Source organism: Protopterus annectens, chromosome 5.part1, assembly GCF_019279795.1.
Source record: "Protopterus annectens isolate FY-2018-M chromosome 5.part1, PAN1.0, whole genome shotgun sequence".
In the NCBI taxonomy this organism is placed as follows: Eukaryota; Metazoa; Chordata; order Ceratodontiformes; family Protopteridae; genus Protopterus; species Protopterus annectens.
Genome location: NC_056736.1, coordinates 647009204 through 647023562, shown reverse-complemented (window position 1 = coordinate 647023562; position 14359 = coordinate 647009204). Strand labels below are relative to the sequence as shown.

At 40.7% G+C, this 14359-nt stretch overlaps 1 protein-coding gene across 2 annotated transcripts in view; it reads right to left on the bottom strand.

Annotated features, from left to right (window-relative positions):
* Window positions 1-14359, bottom strand: part of FLT1 (fms related receptor tyrosine kinase 1) — a 1018969-nt gene that overhangs the window by 122755 nt on the left and 881855 nt on the right. For both annotated transcript variants that reach the window (XM_044073267.1, XM_044073268.1), the window contains 4 exons: window positions 8921-9032; window positions 8708-8807; window positions 3559-3664; window positions 3037-3179 (listed from right to left, as the gene is read on the bottom strand). In XM_044073267.1, the coding sequence (XP_043929202.1) occupies window positions 3037-3179; window positions 3559-3664; window positions 8708-8807; window positions 8921-9032 (461 nt within the window). The remainder of the gene's footprint in view (window positions 1-3036; window positions 3180-3558; window positions 3665-8707; window positions 8808-8920; window positions 9033-14359) is intronic.

Below are 14359 nucleotides of genomic sequence, written 5' to 3'. Positions count from 1 at the left end.
GGTGGGCCATCTACAGACCCTGGAAACTACAGACCCATAATCTCCCTAGTCTTATATGTAAAGCCATGGAAAGAATTATCATGGAGATGATCAGCAGAGATATAGTAAACATCCTCACACTGCACCCAACCCAGTTTGGTTTTATCAACATGGTGGACTTCTTTGAGAAGGTCACCAAAGCAATGGATGAGGGCAAAATCATTCACACTGCATGCCTTCACCTGGCCAAAGCATTTGACACAATACCTCATTTGGGCATTGTTGACAAACTCAAGAGGTTAGGTACAAACTTGTATGTCACCCAATGGATAGCCAACTGACTCACAGACAGGACCTAGAAAGTTAGAACTGGGGAGTCCACCTCTACAAAGAGACCAGTCACAAGTGGAGCCTCTCAGGGATCAGTCCTTGGACCGCTCCTTTTTGGCATTTACGTCTTAGAAGTCAAGGCCAATCTCAGTGGTCTCTGGCTGACTAAATTTACAGATGATTTCAAATTAGGAGCTGTCATTGAATCTCACACTGACACAAATGTTCTCCAGGAGGGGCTGACACAGACAAACAACTGGTGTCAGAACCATGGACTAAAACTAAATGCCAAGAAATTAATAACAGTATCCTCTGGGAATTCATCCTTCCCTGGTAACTATCATATTGACAACACACCCCTTAGAGTTGACCCAGTAGTCAGTGACTTAGGGATACACATACATAGCAATCTAGCCTTTGATCATCACATGTCTATAGTGGTGAGGAAATCAGTCTATGTTGCACAACCTATAAACAAAGGTATGGTATCTGTGTCCAAGGAAGTCATTGTTCCACTGTATTCGGCATTCATCAGACCTATCACTGAGTACAAGGCCCCCTTTGATATGTACCTAACCAGGCATATCCAACAACTGGAAAGGCCACAGAGGTTCCTTACTAAAAGAATAGAGGGCATGAATAATATGTCCTATGCAGACCACCTCAAGGCCCTATCCCTGTATTCTGTCTCCTACTGGATTTTGAGGGGAGATCTATGCCTGGCATACAGGGCATTGTCAGACCCCACTCTGATGGACCTCCTGCATATCCACAAAACAAACAGTACCAGAATTACCTATTCTAAAGACTAAAACCTTGCCTGTGCTATAAATAGGACCTGCAGGAAAGATAGGTATGTATCCCAGAGACTACCCCGTCTATGGAACAGGCTCCCCATCCATCTGAAGCAGAGTCCCTCCCTAACCCAATTCAAGTGCAACTTGGACAATTGGATGGGAAACCAGAAATTCATCCTTGTTTGGCACCTATGTCTCTAATGCAAACAGGTAACCTGTAAATGGTTCATCTCCCAGGCTCATGCTTATACTTATCAAGGATATCAGAAATTGTCAGAGATTTGGGATGCATGGTTAGGCTTAAAAAGGCCCATGTGGTTGTTAGCCTACTAAACACCTATGAACCTAAGAGTGCATTGTCCATTGCAGGTTAATGGGGAGCACCTGCCTCAAGGGGAGGAGTTTAAGTATCATGGAGTCTTGTTTGCAAATGAAGGTAGAGGGGATTGGGAGACTTACCAGTGGGTGGATTCAGAGGTGGTAGTTATACTGGTCTGTACTGGTGAACTAGGAGCCATATGATGAAATTCTGTGTATCAGTCAATCTTTGTCCACATGTTCACATATGGTAATCAACTTTGGGTTGTAACCAAAAGGATGAGATCACACATACAAGCTACAGAAATAATACTTTTCCATGGGATAGCATGGCTAACTCTCCAGGGCACAGTGATGAACTCAGCAATCTGGGAGGATCCTGGAGTACAGTCACTGCTCCTCCAGGTTAGGAAGAGGCAGTCAAGGTGGTCTGTGCACCTTGTGAAGATGCTCCCTGCTTATTTCAGCTAGGAAGTTACCAGCATGACCAAATGGGAGGGGTGGGGGGGCATTTTAGACTGAAGACAAATTGGAAGGATTATAGCTCTCAGATTGCCTGGGAACACCCTAGAGTAACACAGACTGAATGGAGATTATTGCTATTGGTGATAAGGACGCCTGGTCTAACCTGCTCAGTTCGCCACAAACTTGAGCCTCTCCAGGACATGTGGATTAACAAAATGGATGGATAGATGGCTGACTGGCTGTCTGGATGGATGCATAGATAAATGGAGTAGTGGCTGCATTAATGGATGAATGAGATAATGTCAGATGATTATTTCGCATATTCATATGCCTTGGAGAAACAGTGATCTGTTAGAATGGTTTAATTCTGGTCAGATATGTGAACTGATCAGATTAATAATGGTACTATCACTGGTTATAAGTCATGCTGCCACAACTAGTTTTAGCAGTAGAAAAGACCCCCTCCAAAATTACATCACATGCCATTTACTGCCTTTGGAAATGAAGTGAATATCTTGAAAGTATGACATAGAGAATATAAGCTGTTTCCTCATTTTATTATAAATGTCTTACCTTTCAAAATTCTTGCTTTTTTTGGCTTTGGTATCCCTGTAACCTATTAGCCCCCACCCCCACCCCCAGCTCACTCTACTGCCTCATTTTTTCCTCCCAGAGTCCAAAACCCTACATTCATTCTGCTAGGGGTGGTGGTTGAGCATAGTGGGAGTGGTATTTTCATTCACATGCTCCTGTGTACCCCCCCTCACATGCCAATAGATATCCTACAAGTGGGTATGCCGTGGGCCAGTGCAAGGGGTTTCACCAACTTTGCAAGTGGTATAACCTTCAAAGACACCATCTCACTAATAAGTGCCTCTGTGTGTTCTCTGGTTTCCTTTGCCAGCTTCACCAATTCACAGGCCACTAACTGAATCCAGGTTGCCTGTGCTATAGCCAGGGCCTCATTTCTATATGCCAGAGAGCCAACACAAGTGACTTTATTAGTAAGGGAAACACATCCAGTGTGATCAGTCAATGCTTTTTGTTAAAACACTTTCTGGATTATGCTGCTGGCATTTCAGCATTTACTCATCAGAGACTGGTCAACAAATTATTTGCCATAAACTGATTTATCACCTCTTCTTACCCAAGACTTCCAAAGCTTTCATTGTGAAATCCTGAAGTTGGAATGTTGTCTCGTACACAATGACTTGTAGATTCTGAACTGGAACATCCAAAATTACTGTTTGGTGTTAAAATGGTGTTTAATGGGATATAATCCTTGCCGTCCTAAAATGTAAACCACATAGTTTAGAACTGTAAAACTAATACAATACATAAATAAGCAATTTTGTATAACTCTCCTTCTCTCTGTGTGTATGTATATATATATATATATATATATATATATATATATATATATATATATATATATATATATATATATCCACCGTCAGGTATACTTTTGTACAGATCACCTTAGCCAGGTAATAACATTATATAAGTGCACACAGAAACTTTGTACATATTAAAACTTTAAAACCACACCTCAGTGGTGATGTTAATATCCAAGCACTGGAAACATCTTGGGGCAACTGCATACACTGCATAACATTCATAGTGAAGTTTAAATAGTTCAGGTAGTTAGTGACGCTGATGCAAAACAAACCTGTTGAACATTTGCTTGAAGTAAATCTCCTAGTCTTTTTACCAGTTCTGGAAACGTTGGTCTTTCTTTTGGCTCACTCTGCCAACAGTCTAGCATTGTTTGATATCTGCAATTACAATAACTTGTTTTTTTAAATGTGATATCCAACACACCTAATGCAGTATATTATAACAACTTTAAAGAGCATCCAGAGCAAAGTTAATGTGCAGCTTAATAAAAACATAAACATTCCATTTAATGTTACAACGGCAGCCAAACAATAGGACAATCAACAGATATACAAATTAAATGTGATCTGAATCCTAAAAGTCAGCTACCAGCAGTTTCCTCTGATAGAATCTTCTGTGTCTAAAGCACCATAATATCAACACAGGAAAGTTTTATGGGAAGGATATTTTGAACATAGTTTCTGGCAGTGTCTAAGAGGTTGCGAAGGAGAACACAACTGATAAGTTTACATCCAGTGGCATTTTGTTGATATGTAAGTCACTGGAAATAGTAGTGACAGAGGCCCAGACAGGAAATAGGATTTGTTTTGATTATGTTCAGTAAAACAAAATCTGACAACAAAAAGATTCACAAGTTCACTTTATTGAGTGCTATGCAAACATAACTGTGTGTTTCAATTAATACCAATGAAATCCATTCAGCTGCTGGGCTTAATATGAGAGAATACTAGAGCTGTCTCTATCTGGTTTGTTACTTTTGTCTTTGGAATGTGGTGGTATGTCAGTAACACTAACACCACAGTGGACACAACAGTACTGTAAATGAAAATACGCAGGACGCAGCATCTTATGGTCAATATATGCCATAGTAAAAACTTCTTCTGGCTTTTCCCGGTTAGGGGTCGCCACAGCAGATCATCTGTCTGCTCATGACTGGCAGTGGAGTTTTACAGTGTCAAGTTGCCAGCCTGGCGCACAACCTTCCACAGAAGGCACACACTCACACCTAGGGCCAATTTAGAGTGTCCAATCCACCTATTGCATGTCTTTGGGATGTGGGAGGAAACTGGAGCACCCAGAGGAAACCCACGTGACCACAGGGAGGACATGCAGACTCCACACAGAAGGCACTCCAGCCGAGAATCGAACCAGAGAACCTCTTGCTGTGAGGCAGCAACGTTAACCACTGCACCACTGTGGCCGCCCAATATGCCATAGTAAAAACAAAGCAGCAAAATAATAAAGTAAGAATAATATGACTTAATTATTGATTGCTATACCGTTTTAATTGGTTTATCTTTAAGGTGCATGGCTAACTCACATTTATCAAAATACATCTCTAAATTCAGAGTTGGAGTTTATTGTAAGAATCACTGCATGTTCTGAAAAGTGTGTCTGCACAGGTTGCGATGACTTGTTGCTTTGAGATATGTAAGCAGAGAGCTACTACATGAAATGAAACACTTGAAAAGACTGAGTTTTGAAAGATCTACACAGTTTTTCATTGTTTTACTTGAAACTAGCAAACTTTTGAAATGATGCTCTCCTGATCATTAGTACAAAAGGAATTTTACAGAATTTGACATTAGTACAGACTGCTGCATAGAATTTCCATGTTTCTTTCTGATTACTTCTTGTTTGTTTACCACCTTGTTTTCTGTGTATTTGAAGTCTGTTTTTATTAATTTAACTTGCAAATGTTAAAGTTGGACAGCAGCATCAGTAAAATAAATTGAACAAAGAATAGACAATCATTGGGTATACATACCGACGACTTTTCAGTTTATCAAAAATGGAATTTCATTAATTTATTAATTTATTCTTAATTATCACCTTACTCCTGTTTAGGATCATGAGGGAGATAGAGTATATCCAGACACTTGTGCACAAGGCAGCGAAACTAAACCTGGGCAGGGTAGCAACTCACCACAGATTCACAGGTTCACTTTATACTACAGGGTAGCAACTCACCACAGATTCACAGGTTCACTTTATACTACAGGGTAGCAACTCACCACAGATTCACAGGTTCAGTTTATACTACAGGGTAGCAACTCACCACAGGGTACACACAAGCACTCATTTGCATGTATTCATACTCACACACACACATATGCACATGCACACACACACACACACACACACACACACACACACACACACACACACACACACACACACACACACACACACACACACACAGCACATATTTTGGATAACAGGAATAAATTCAGCACCTGATGAAAACCCAGGGGACACATGGAGGGCATGCACACTGACAACAATGGCAACTATGGCATTTCATTATTTTTTTATTACCCTTTATCAAGGGGGTTACCTACAAGTAACGGTATAACAACATGCTGTATAAACAGCACCATGAAGCTGTAGTTATACATTTGAATTTATTTTCTGAAATGTAAAAGAAAACAAATGACAGTATAATTATTCGGAAAGGATGCTATTCTGTCTGTCCCCTTAAAAATTATTATCCAGGTAAGAAACAAGGACAGTCTGTAAACTGAAATGCCTTTTTTCCAGCCAGAGAGGATGGGACAGCAACAGTCAGGGGACTATGACTGCAACATGGGTGGAAGACAGGGTCAATGTGGAAAACTGAAACTTCACAGGTCTGTATATACAGAAAGACATACTCCCAATTATGAGAAGAATCTAATTCCTGGCAGGCCGTACAGGCGAATCCAGTAGCTAACAGGATGGTAAGGAAAGTGGGGTGGATACAGATCATTGAGAGGCTAATTGGAGAAGGTATGAACCTATAAACCAGCATGTGCGAGCTCGGGGTTGGGGTCTAGTCAATGACAAACCAGGTGGGGGTAGACCAGGGACTCAGATCACTGACAAGAATTGTTAAAACAGGGGATGTTGATCATTAGTTGAATGACAAAACTGATCACCAATGGAATGTAGGGGGAGGATTTTGGGGGAGCTCTGCCGGCTGACAGACTGGGAAAGGTGTATTAGAGGATTTTGGGGGAGTTCTGCCAACAGACAGACTCAGGTGAAGGAGAGGATTGTGGTGGAGCTCTGCTGGCTGATAGACTGGCGTAGGTGTAGAAGAGGATTTTGGGGGGGTTTGCTGGCTGACAGACTGAGGTAGGTGTAGGAGAGGATTGTAGGGAAGCTCTGCCAGCTGGCAGACTGGGTTACATGTAGGAGATGATTGTGGTGGAGCTCTGCCAGTTGACAGACTGGGGTAGGTGTAGGAGAGATTGTGGGGGAGCTCTGCCAGCTGACAGACTGGGGTAGGTGTAGGAGAGGATTGTGGGGGAGCTCTAGGGGAGCTCTGTTGGCTGACAGACTGGGGTAGGTGTAGGAGAGTATTGTGGGGGAGCTCTGTGGGAGCTCTGAGGGAGCTCTGCTTGCTGACAGACTGGGGTAGGTGTAGGAGAGGATTGTGGGTAAGCTCTGCTGGCTGACATACTGGGGTAGGGTGGTAGGGAGATGGGCTAATAGCTGCTACATTACAGATTACAGAGGAAAACAAAGGGTACCAACTACTGTTCTTGAACATTTGAGACAATTGGTACCAACTGTGCTGGGACAGGAAGTGAATTAGTTGTTATCAGGAAGCAATGCAGGGACCGGGGCAGTATGGGTAACACCAAGCTGGAGGTTACACTGCTGTTGGTGAAGGTATGTACACTAGCTTTTAAAGGACTTTTGTACCTTACCCCCCAGCAACAGTATTAACATCTATGACTTACACAAGCCTTATATGTGCTTTATAGGCATTTTGCATACAGTAAGTGTAGTAGATGCAGGCTTGGGAAGCACTATTCTTTCATTAAATGAGTTTCCATGACACACCTGTACACCCGATACAAGCATGGAGCACGGTATCCTTGGCAGGCATTACTTGTTTAAGAGTCCCAACCTGAGAATAACTGTTCTAATGTAAAACTAATAACCGGAATATGAAACTTAGCTATCCCCACAGGTCTTTGATCACTGAATTCACACCATTAAGAATTAGATTTGATAAATATCAATAAATGGGGTACCAAGTGCCTTGTAAAAGTCCTGGTACAGCAGGCAAAAAGTAAAATAAGAGTCTTGTGTGAGGGCTACATATAATATTTAAAACAAAGGAAAAAGTTAAGTAAGACATGTGTAAGCTAGAGAAATAATAAAATAAAAATAAATGGTAGTTTAGGTGATTGTGTCATCTTTGACAAATCATACCTGCTTTTCTTTGTTATGTTTTTAGTACAGATATTCAAAATATAGAAGTCTCACCCAAATTATTTCTTAAAGTTCAAACAGGTTGTACTGCTTAGAACCAAATTTTCACAGAGAAAAGGGGGCGCAGCTCTTACCAACATTCTGATTTGTTATAGAGTCTAAAAAGCATTCCGGTAAATACCCAGGAATACTGTAAACATAGTAACATATTAAATAAGTATTTTATTGTTGCAATAAAGCTGTTAACCATTCACTCTGTTTTTTTTTCATTACATAAGAGTATGGTAATAGGCTGTCTTTTGCAAGGCAACAAATAGATCCCAGTTTTTAGCACTGAATAGAAAGTGCTTCCATGTCTCTGCTGTAGCAAATGATAATGGTCTTTTCACTTGTAGTTTTGCTACAAAGGCATTTTCTAGAAATAGTGTCCTTGAACTCTTACTGGACAGGAGTGGGAGGTGTGGAGGATGGGGGTGGGGAATCCTGTGAAAAATGCATTATGAAGAATGTCCCTTAGTAGAGGTCAGAAGGTTTTAAAGCTAATAAGCAAACGTTGCCAAATATTTTCATTGTGGCCCCAGTAAACTCAAGCAGAATGACCTTACATTAATACCCATGTTCCTTCCTTTTTCTTAGACCCCACCTTAGGACTGTATCCAAACCATCTAAAACATTATGCTTCGTCCAAGCTTCCTAATCTCAGGAAGGGTGGTGTATAAGGTATTTGTCCATGTTCGTGTGTCTATGCATGTGTGTGTGTGTGTGTGTGTGTGTGTGTGTGTGTGTGTGTGTGTGTGTGTGTGTGTGTGTGTGTGTGTGTGTGTGTGTGTGTGTGTGTGTGTGTGTGTGTGTGTGTGTGTGTGTGTGTGTGTGTGTGTGTGTGTGTGTGTGTGAGACAGAGGGAGAAAGTGTGTTTTTATGTGTGACTATCAGTAAATACTCATAAAAGCTATCAGTATGTATCTAAAGAAAGAAGATATGTTTAACAAGCTTACATTTCTGGTGTTGCATATTCAGGCGCTCTCATTCGTGTACCTTCTTTTAATCGCTGGCAAAACTCTTCATCTATTTGGACTCCTGGATATGGAGAAGCACCTGGAGGTAAAAATGTAGCGAACAATAATGGTCTTTAGAAAACATTGTCAGATTTTATTAAAGAGCATTCATATATTTGCAGCATTAAAACTGTAAGATAAACACTACTGTACCTAAAGAAAAGATTTCCCACAGCAGTACTCCATATGACCAAACATCACTCTGCGTGGTGTACACTTTATCAAAAATAAACTCAGGAGCCATCCATTTCAATGGAAGTCGTGCCTATAATTGAAGAAAATGCACATTTTAATGAAATATCTATCTATCTATCTATCTATTTATCTATATATATATATTTATATATATATATATATATATATATATATATATATATATATATATATATGTATATAAATGTTATTACCAAAAATCAGGAAATTTTATGAAAGCTACACTATATTGAACAGCCACCTTTCCAAATGTTCCCTTTCTTTCTCATTCTGAATATTTAGTTATTCATTCATTTGTGTGGAATAATAAAGCTAAGAAGTTATAGTTAAGACATAATTCTCACTCTCCTAGGGGATTATTCATCTGCAGAATTCATTAGAACCAATATGTCAATGAAACTGAGGTATACTTGACTTGGGGTAGTTACTGGGCTTGCAGCCCAGGGGATCATTGACAAGCCTATCCCAAATTCCCAGTTGGCCCCAAGCACTGTCTGGCTAAGTCACTTGCTCAAAGTCACACAGTAAGTAACTGAGGGCTGAGGAAATCAAACTCAGTACCACCAAAAGTACAGCCCACAGCCTTAATCCTCTGCTCCAGCTGTAAGACACAATGCATACAGTCTCCATGTACCACCCCATATGTCAATGGGTTATGTGTCACTTGGGAGTAATGTTTTGCCACTTTGGGAATACAATTTACGTATGTTGCTCCCTGAAATCACATCTTACATTTTCCTAAGGTGAGGGGTATGGCTGCTTTTACGCAATTCTACCCTTAAATGATACTAAGCATGGACAAGTTAACAATATGCACAAGTCATGCAATACTTTACAGACTTTGCTGTAATTTGAATGCAGATAATATAACACTCTGCTCTTTGATCTACTGATTATCTCATAGAGCCCCCAGATCACTTTGATTAGTGGAATTTTTGCCAGTACTATAAAATATGCTACACTTCCTCTTGCTTAAGGTCTGCAGCCTCAGAGAAAAATTACATAAACATTTGCTTATAGTAAAACTAAGCATTTGTGTGCAGCTGTACATAATAGCAATACTTAGATGTTTGATTCAACAGTAATAATGCAATCATACTATCATCTGAGCATTAGATGCTAATAAGGCCATGTGCTGTCACTGTGATATCAATGTTTCTGTAATTCGGTAGTACTCTAACTCAAAATCAGTGCTCAGAAGTGACATCGCTGATACAATCAACTTTCATGTCATAGACAAAACAGCTTCACTTTCTTGGCAAAGTGAATTTCTGACAGTACAATAAAAGACAGCATTCACTTTGCATCAACTTGTAACTGCCAAAACAATTTTTCTTTTTCAGTTCATAATACTGTTCCCCCTTCACCCTCACAATTTCATGCTTTATACGTATCTGGATCTCAGGATTAAATTTATGGCTGATACCAGCATATCATGTGAATCCTCTTGATAGCAACACATCATGTGACTCCTCTTCTATAATGTCATCTTTCATATGGTGGCTGTAGGGTATTTTAGCCAATGTCATCAACTTTTGGAGAATGGTCGTCCCCCACTTTTAGAAAATCACAACAGTCTACCACTCATCAATTTATTTGTTTAATTTGATAACACAGTAAATTAACTGGTCTGGAGGACCGCTTTCAGTCATGATTTTCATTTGAGGTAAGTAAGCACATTGTCAAACACATGATACATGAAACATTATATAGAGACATTGTTACAAACTAAAAGAGTAAACTGTATTATAAATAATAGTGTAAACTCTGCAGTAAAATACAATACATAGATGGCATAATTATGTAAAGAGATAGAAGTCATGTTAGCAGTTACATTTTTATATAGTTTTCCATGGAGTTTACAGAAAATATTTGCACACATTTAGAGTAGAAGTGAGATATTTTGGTTTGTTAAGTAATGAAGCATTTACAGGAGCAGCTAGAATACAGATTCATTTGTGTTTGAGAAGCAGTAGGGGAATAACGTAGATAAGAGAAGAAAACTATAGTAAACGGGTCAATAGAAAAGACTAGAATATGTGAGCAGAGAGCAAGAAATGAGTAAACAGAGGGGAGGTTGATAGGCCATGGTAAGAGGGAGAAAAGGTTAGTAACAACTGGATAGCAGGACAGGGGGGAGTAAACTAAGTGGGGTTCAGAAACACATCATGCACTATGTAAATGTCTTTCTAGCACTGCCGTTCAGTGTGCTGTGTGTGACCACCATGGTGAAGCAGAGGGATAGAATCTACTGAGGTCTAATATGTAATGCTGCTTTCCAAATCAGCAGTCCAGGGGCAGAGCTAATGTAAATTAGTCACATGCTCTGGCCAGTACCTTACTCTGGGATTGAAACACCATGCTAAAAGATTCAATGACAAGCTGTAGCATGCCGTTTCACAGCATAGCATCTCATAGGTTCATAAATTCATAGGTGTTTACTAGGCTAACAACCACAAGGGCCTTTTTAAGCCTAGCCATGCATCCCAAATCTCTGACAAGTTCTGATACCCTTGATAAGTGTAAACATTGGCCTGGGAGATGAGCCATTTACACATTACCTGTTTGCATTAGAGGCATAGGTGCCAAACCAGGGATGCATTTCTGGTTTCCCATCCAATTGTCCAAGTTCCACTTGAACTGGGTTAGGGAAGAACTCTGCTTCACATGCATGGGGAGCCTGTCACATTGACGGGGTATGCTCTGGGATATATATACCTATCTCTCCAGCAGGTCCGATTTATATATCAGTGGAACTAAATGTGCTGTTTTTGGCATTCACCTATTGCTATTTGCTGAAGCATTGGAGCAGTTAGTGTCACTCAGGTAAAGTATGCGAAGCTGTGGTTGTGTGCATGTGTAAGTCTTTAAAGGCACCTGCATAACAACATTGTTTGGGTTTGTAAGGGAGAGCAGTAGCACAATTATTCCATCTGTGTTAGGTGCTTGCCTGATTAAGAGATGTTCAAAGGAGTTATTAGTGAGCTTTTGCTCCACGTTGGCTCCATAGTTGTACTGATGCACACAACACAACATTTTGAGAGCTACAAAGCTAAGCTTTGTGAATATCCCATAATAATCGAAGCATTTATTAATTTACATTCACGTATAGTCCAAGTGTGTCCATTTAGAAGATTCTATTTAGTACCGAAGAGAACAGTCCAAACATATATAAAGCACACAATTAGTCACAGACTTAAAGTTGTGCAATACATTACTAATTGTGTATATGGATACAATGAGGAATATACATCTAGTTAACCTAATGTAGTTCACATCTATTTACTGATAGATCAAACAGTTAACACTATATACACCAATGTAATATAAATGTAGGTGAGCTCATTTAATTCCACTTACTAATAACAGCCATTTGGGTAATGCACAAAGAGTTAGACTTATAGATATGGAGCATCTCTAGTAGGGCAGGGTCTAATATTGCCTTGTAGGTGAGACACAGATCACCTCTGAGCAATCTGTACGATACTGAGTAGAGTGATAGTGATTTGAGTCTGCCTGCATAGGACAGATGTTGGAGGCCATGGATTCTCTTTGTGATGTATTTCTGTGGCCTTTCCAGTTGGTGCAGGTGTTTGGAGAGGTACATACCAAATGGGGTGTTATACTCAATTATAGGCCTAATGAGGGAGGAGTACAGAGAGGTAATAACCTCCTTTTTTCTGGTTGCAATCCCTTTACTTATGAGATGAGCCAAGTAAAAGACTTTTCTGGCCACTGCCGCTACATGATGGTCAAATGTGAGATTGTTGTCAACCTGAGTATCCAGGTCTCACACCACAGGTTGTGTGCTTAGGGGGTTGCCGTTGATGTCGTAATCAGTAGGGGCTGTGTTTTTGCCAAATGGTATGATAATACATTTTTTTGCATTTAACTTAAGGCCATGATTTTGGCATCAGTCGTTTGTTGCTGTGAGACCTTCTTGCAGTATGTTAACATCATCTGGGAAGTCAATGACAGCACCCAACTTACAGTCATTGGCAAACTTGATCAGCCACAGGCCATTTGTCTTTGCCTGGACCTCTGAGAAGTAGATGCCAAACAGTAGGTGTCCCAAGACAGATCCCTGGGGAATACCACTAGTGACAGGTCTGCTGTCAGAGGTGGTGGCACCTATTTTGACCTTGTGGGTCCTATCAGTGAGACAGTTGGTCACCCACCTGACGAGATAGGGATTTACACCAAGTTGAGTTAGCTTTTCGATGATGCCCGAGTCGGGGATTGTGTTAAAGGCCTTTGCCAAGTCAAGAGAAGCTGTATGTACTGACTTTCCCTCATACAAGTCTTTGGTGACAGTCTCAAAGAAGTCAACCAAGTCCAACAGGCAAGATCTGCTCCTGACAAATCTGAATTGGGTGGGGTCAAGTGCTTGGAGATTGCATATGTCCTTGTTTATGAGATCCATAATAATACGCTCCATGGCTTTACAGATCAGACTTGTCAAGCTAATGGGGCAATAGTTTCCTGGGTCAAGGGGTTGACAATGGCAGTTCTCCACTCTGCTGGAGTGAAGCATGTAATTAGGCTATGACTGAATAGGGTGCTCAGTGGCGAAGCTAATTCCTGCTGGAGATGGTGCAGAATACAGCCTGGGATACTATCAGGTCCCATGGAAGCTGTGTTCTTTGCCTTGGATAGGGAATTTAACACTTGATCTATGGAGATGTGAATTGCGGGACAAGTATCGGGGATGTCGAGTGGGCCTTTGGGGGGGTAGGGGGGTGACGTTTGTGCTGAACCTATCAGCTAGCAGGTTGGCTAAGTCAACAGGATCAGTGGAAGTGGGACTGTTAACTACTAATTTGGAACAAACCTGGGCTTTGCCATGGAGGTTCCTGACATAGATGAAAAAGGCTTTGTGGTTTTCTTTTGTTTCAGAGGCTAGTTTCAATTCATAATTGGCTTTGGAGGATTTCACTAGTGATCTAATTTGCTTGTTGAGGCTGAGGAAGGAGAATTTGTTAATTTTTACCCTTGGACAACAGTTTCTTCCTTTTGTTGTAAAGCCTGTTGTTAAGAGGATGTCCACCAGACAGGTTTGTGTTTCCTTGAGGAGCAGATTTTAGTTCTGTTGGGTATGGCTGAGTCCATGCAGTTGTACAGGTGCTTGTATACTGCATTGGTGCACTGTTCAGCATAGTTGTCTGCATCCTCTGAGGGGGGCAGTGGTGTGAAGCTACTAATACCCTCCCTTAGGAGGTTGTAGTCAGCTTTTGAGAAGTTTTTTAGCCTGGTTATGGCTCAGGGAGGTGGTGGGTGGGATAGAAACTTCAAACGAGACAGATCAATGATCTGATCTCCCAGGGAAGAACATACTATGGGAGTGATGCAGTGGTCACCCATGCTGGTGAGAAGTCCAAA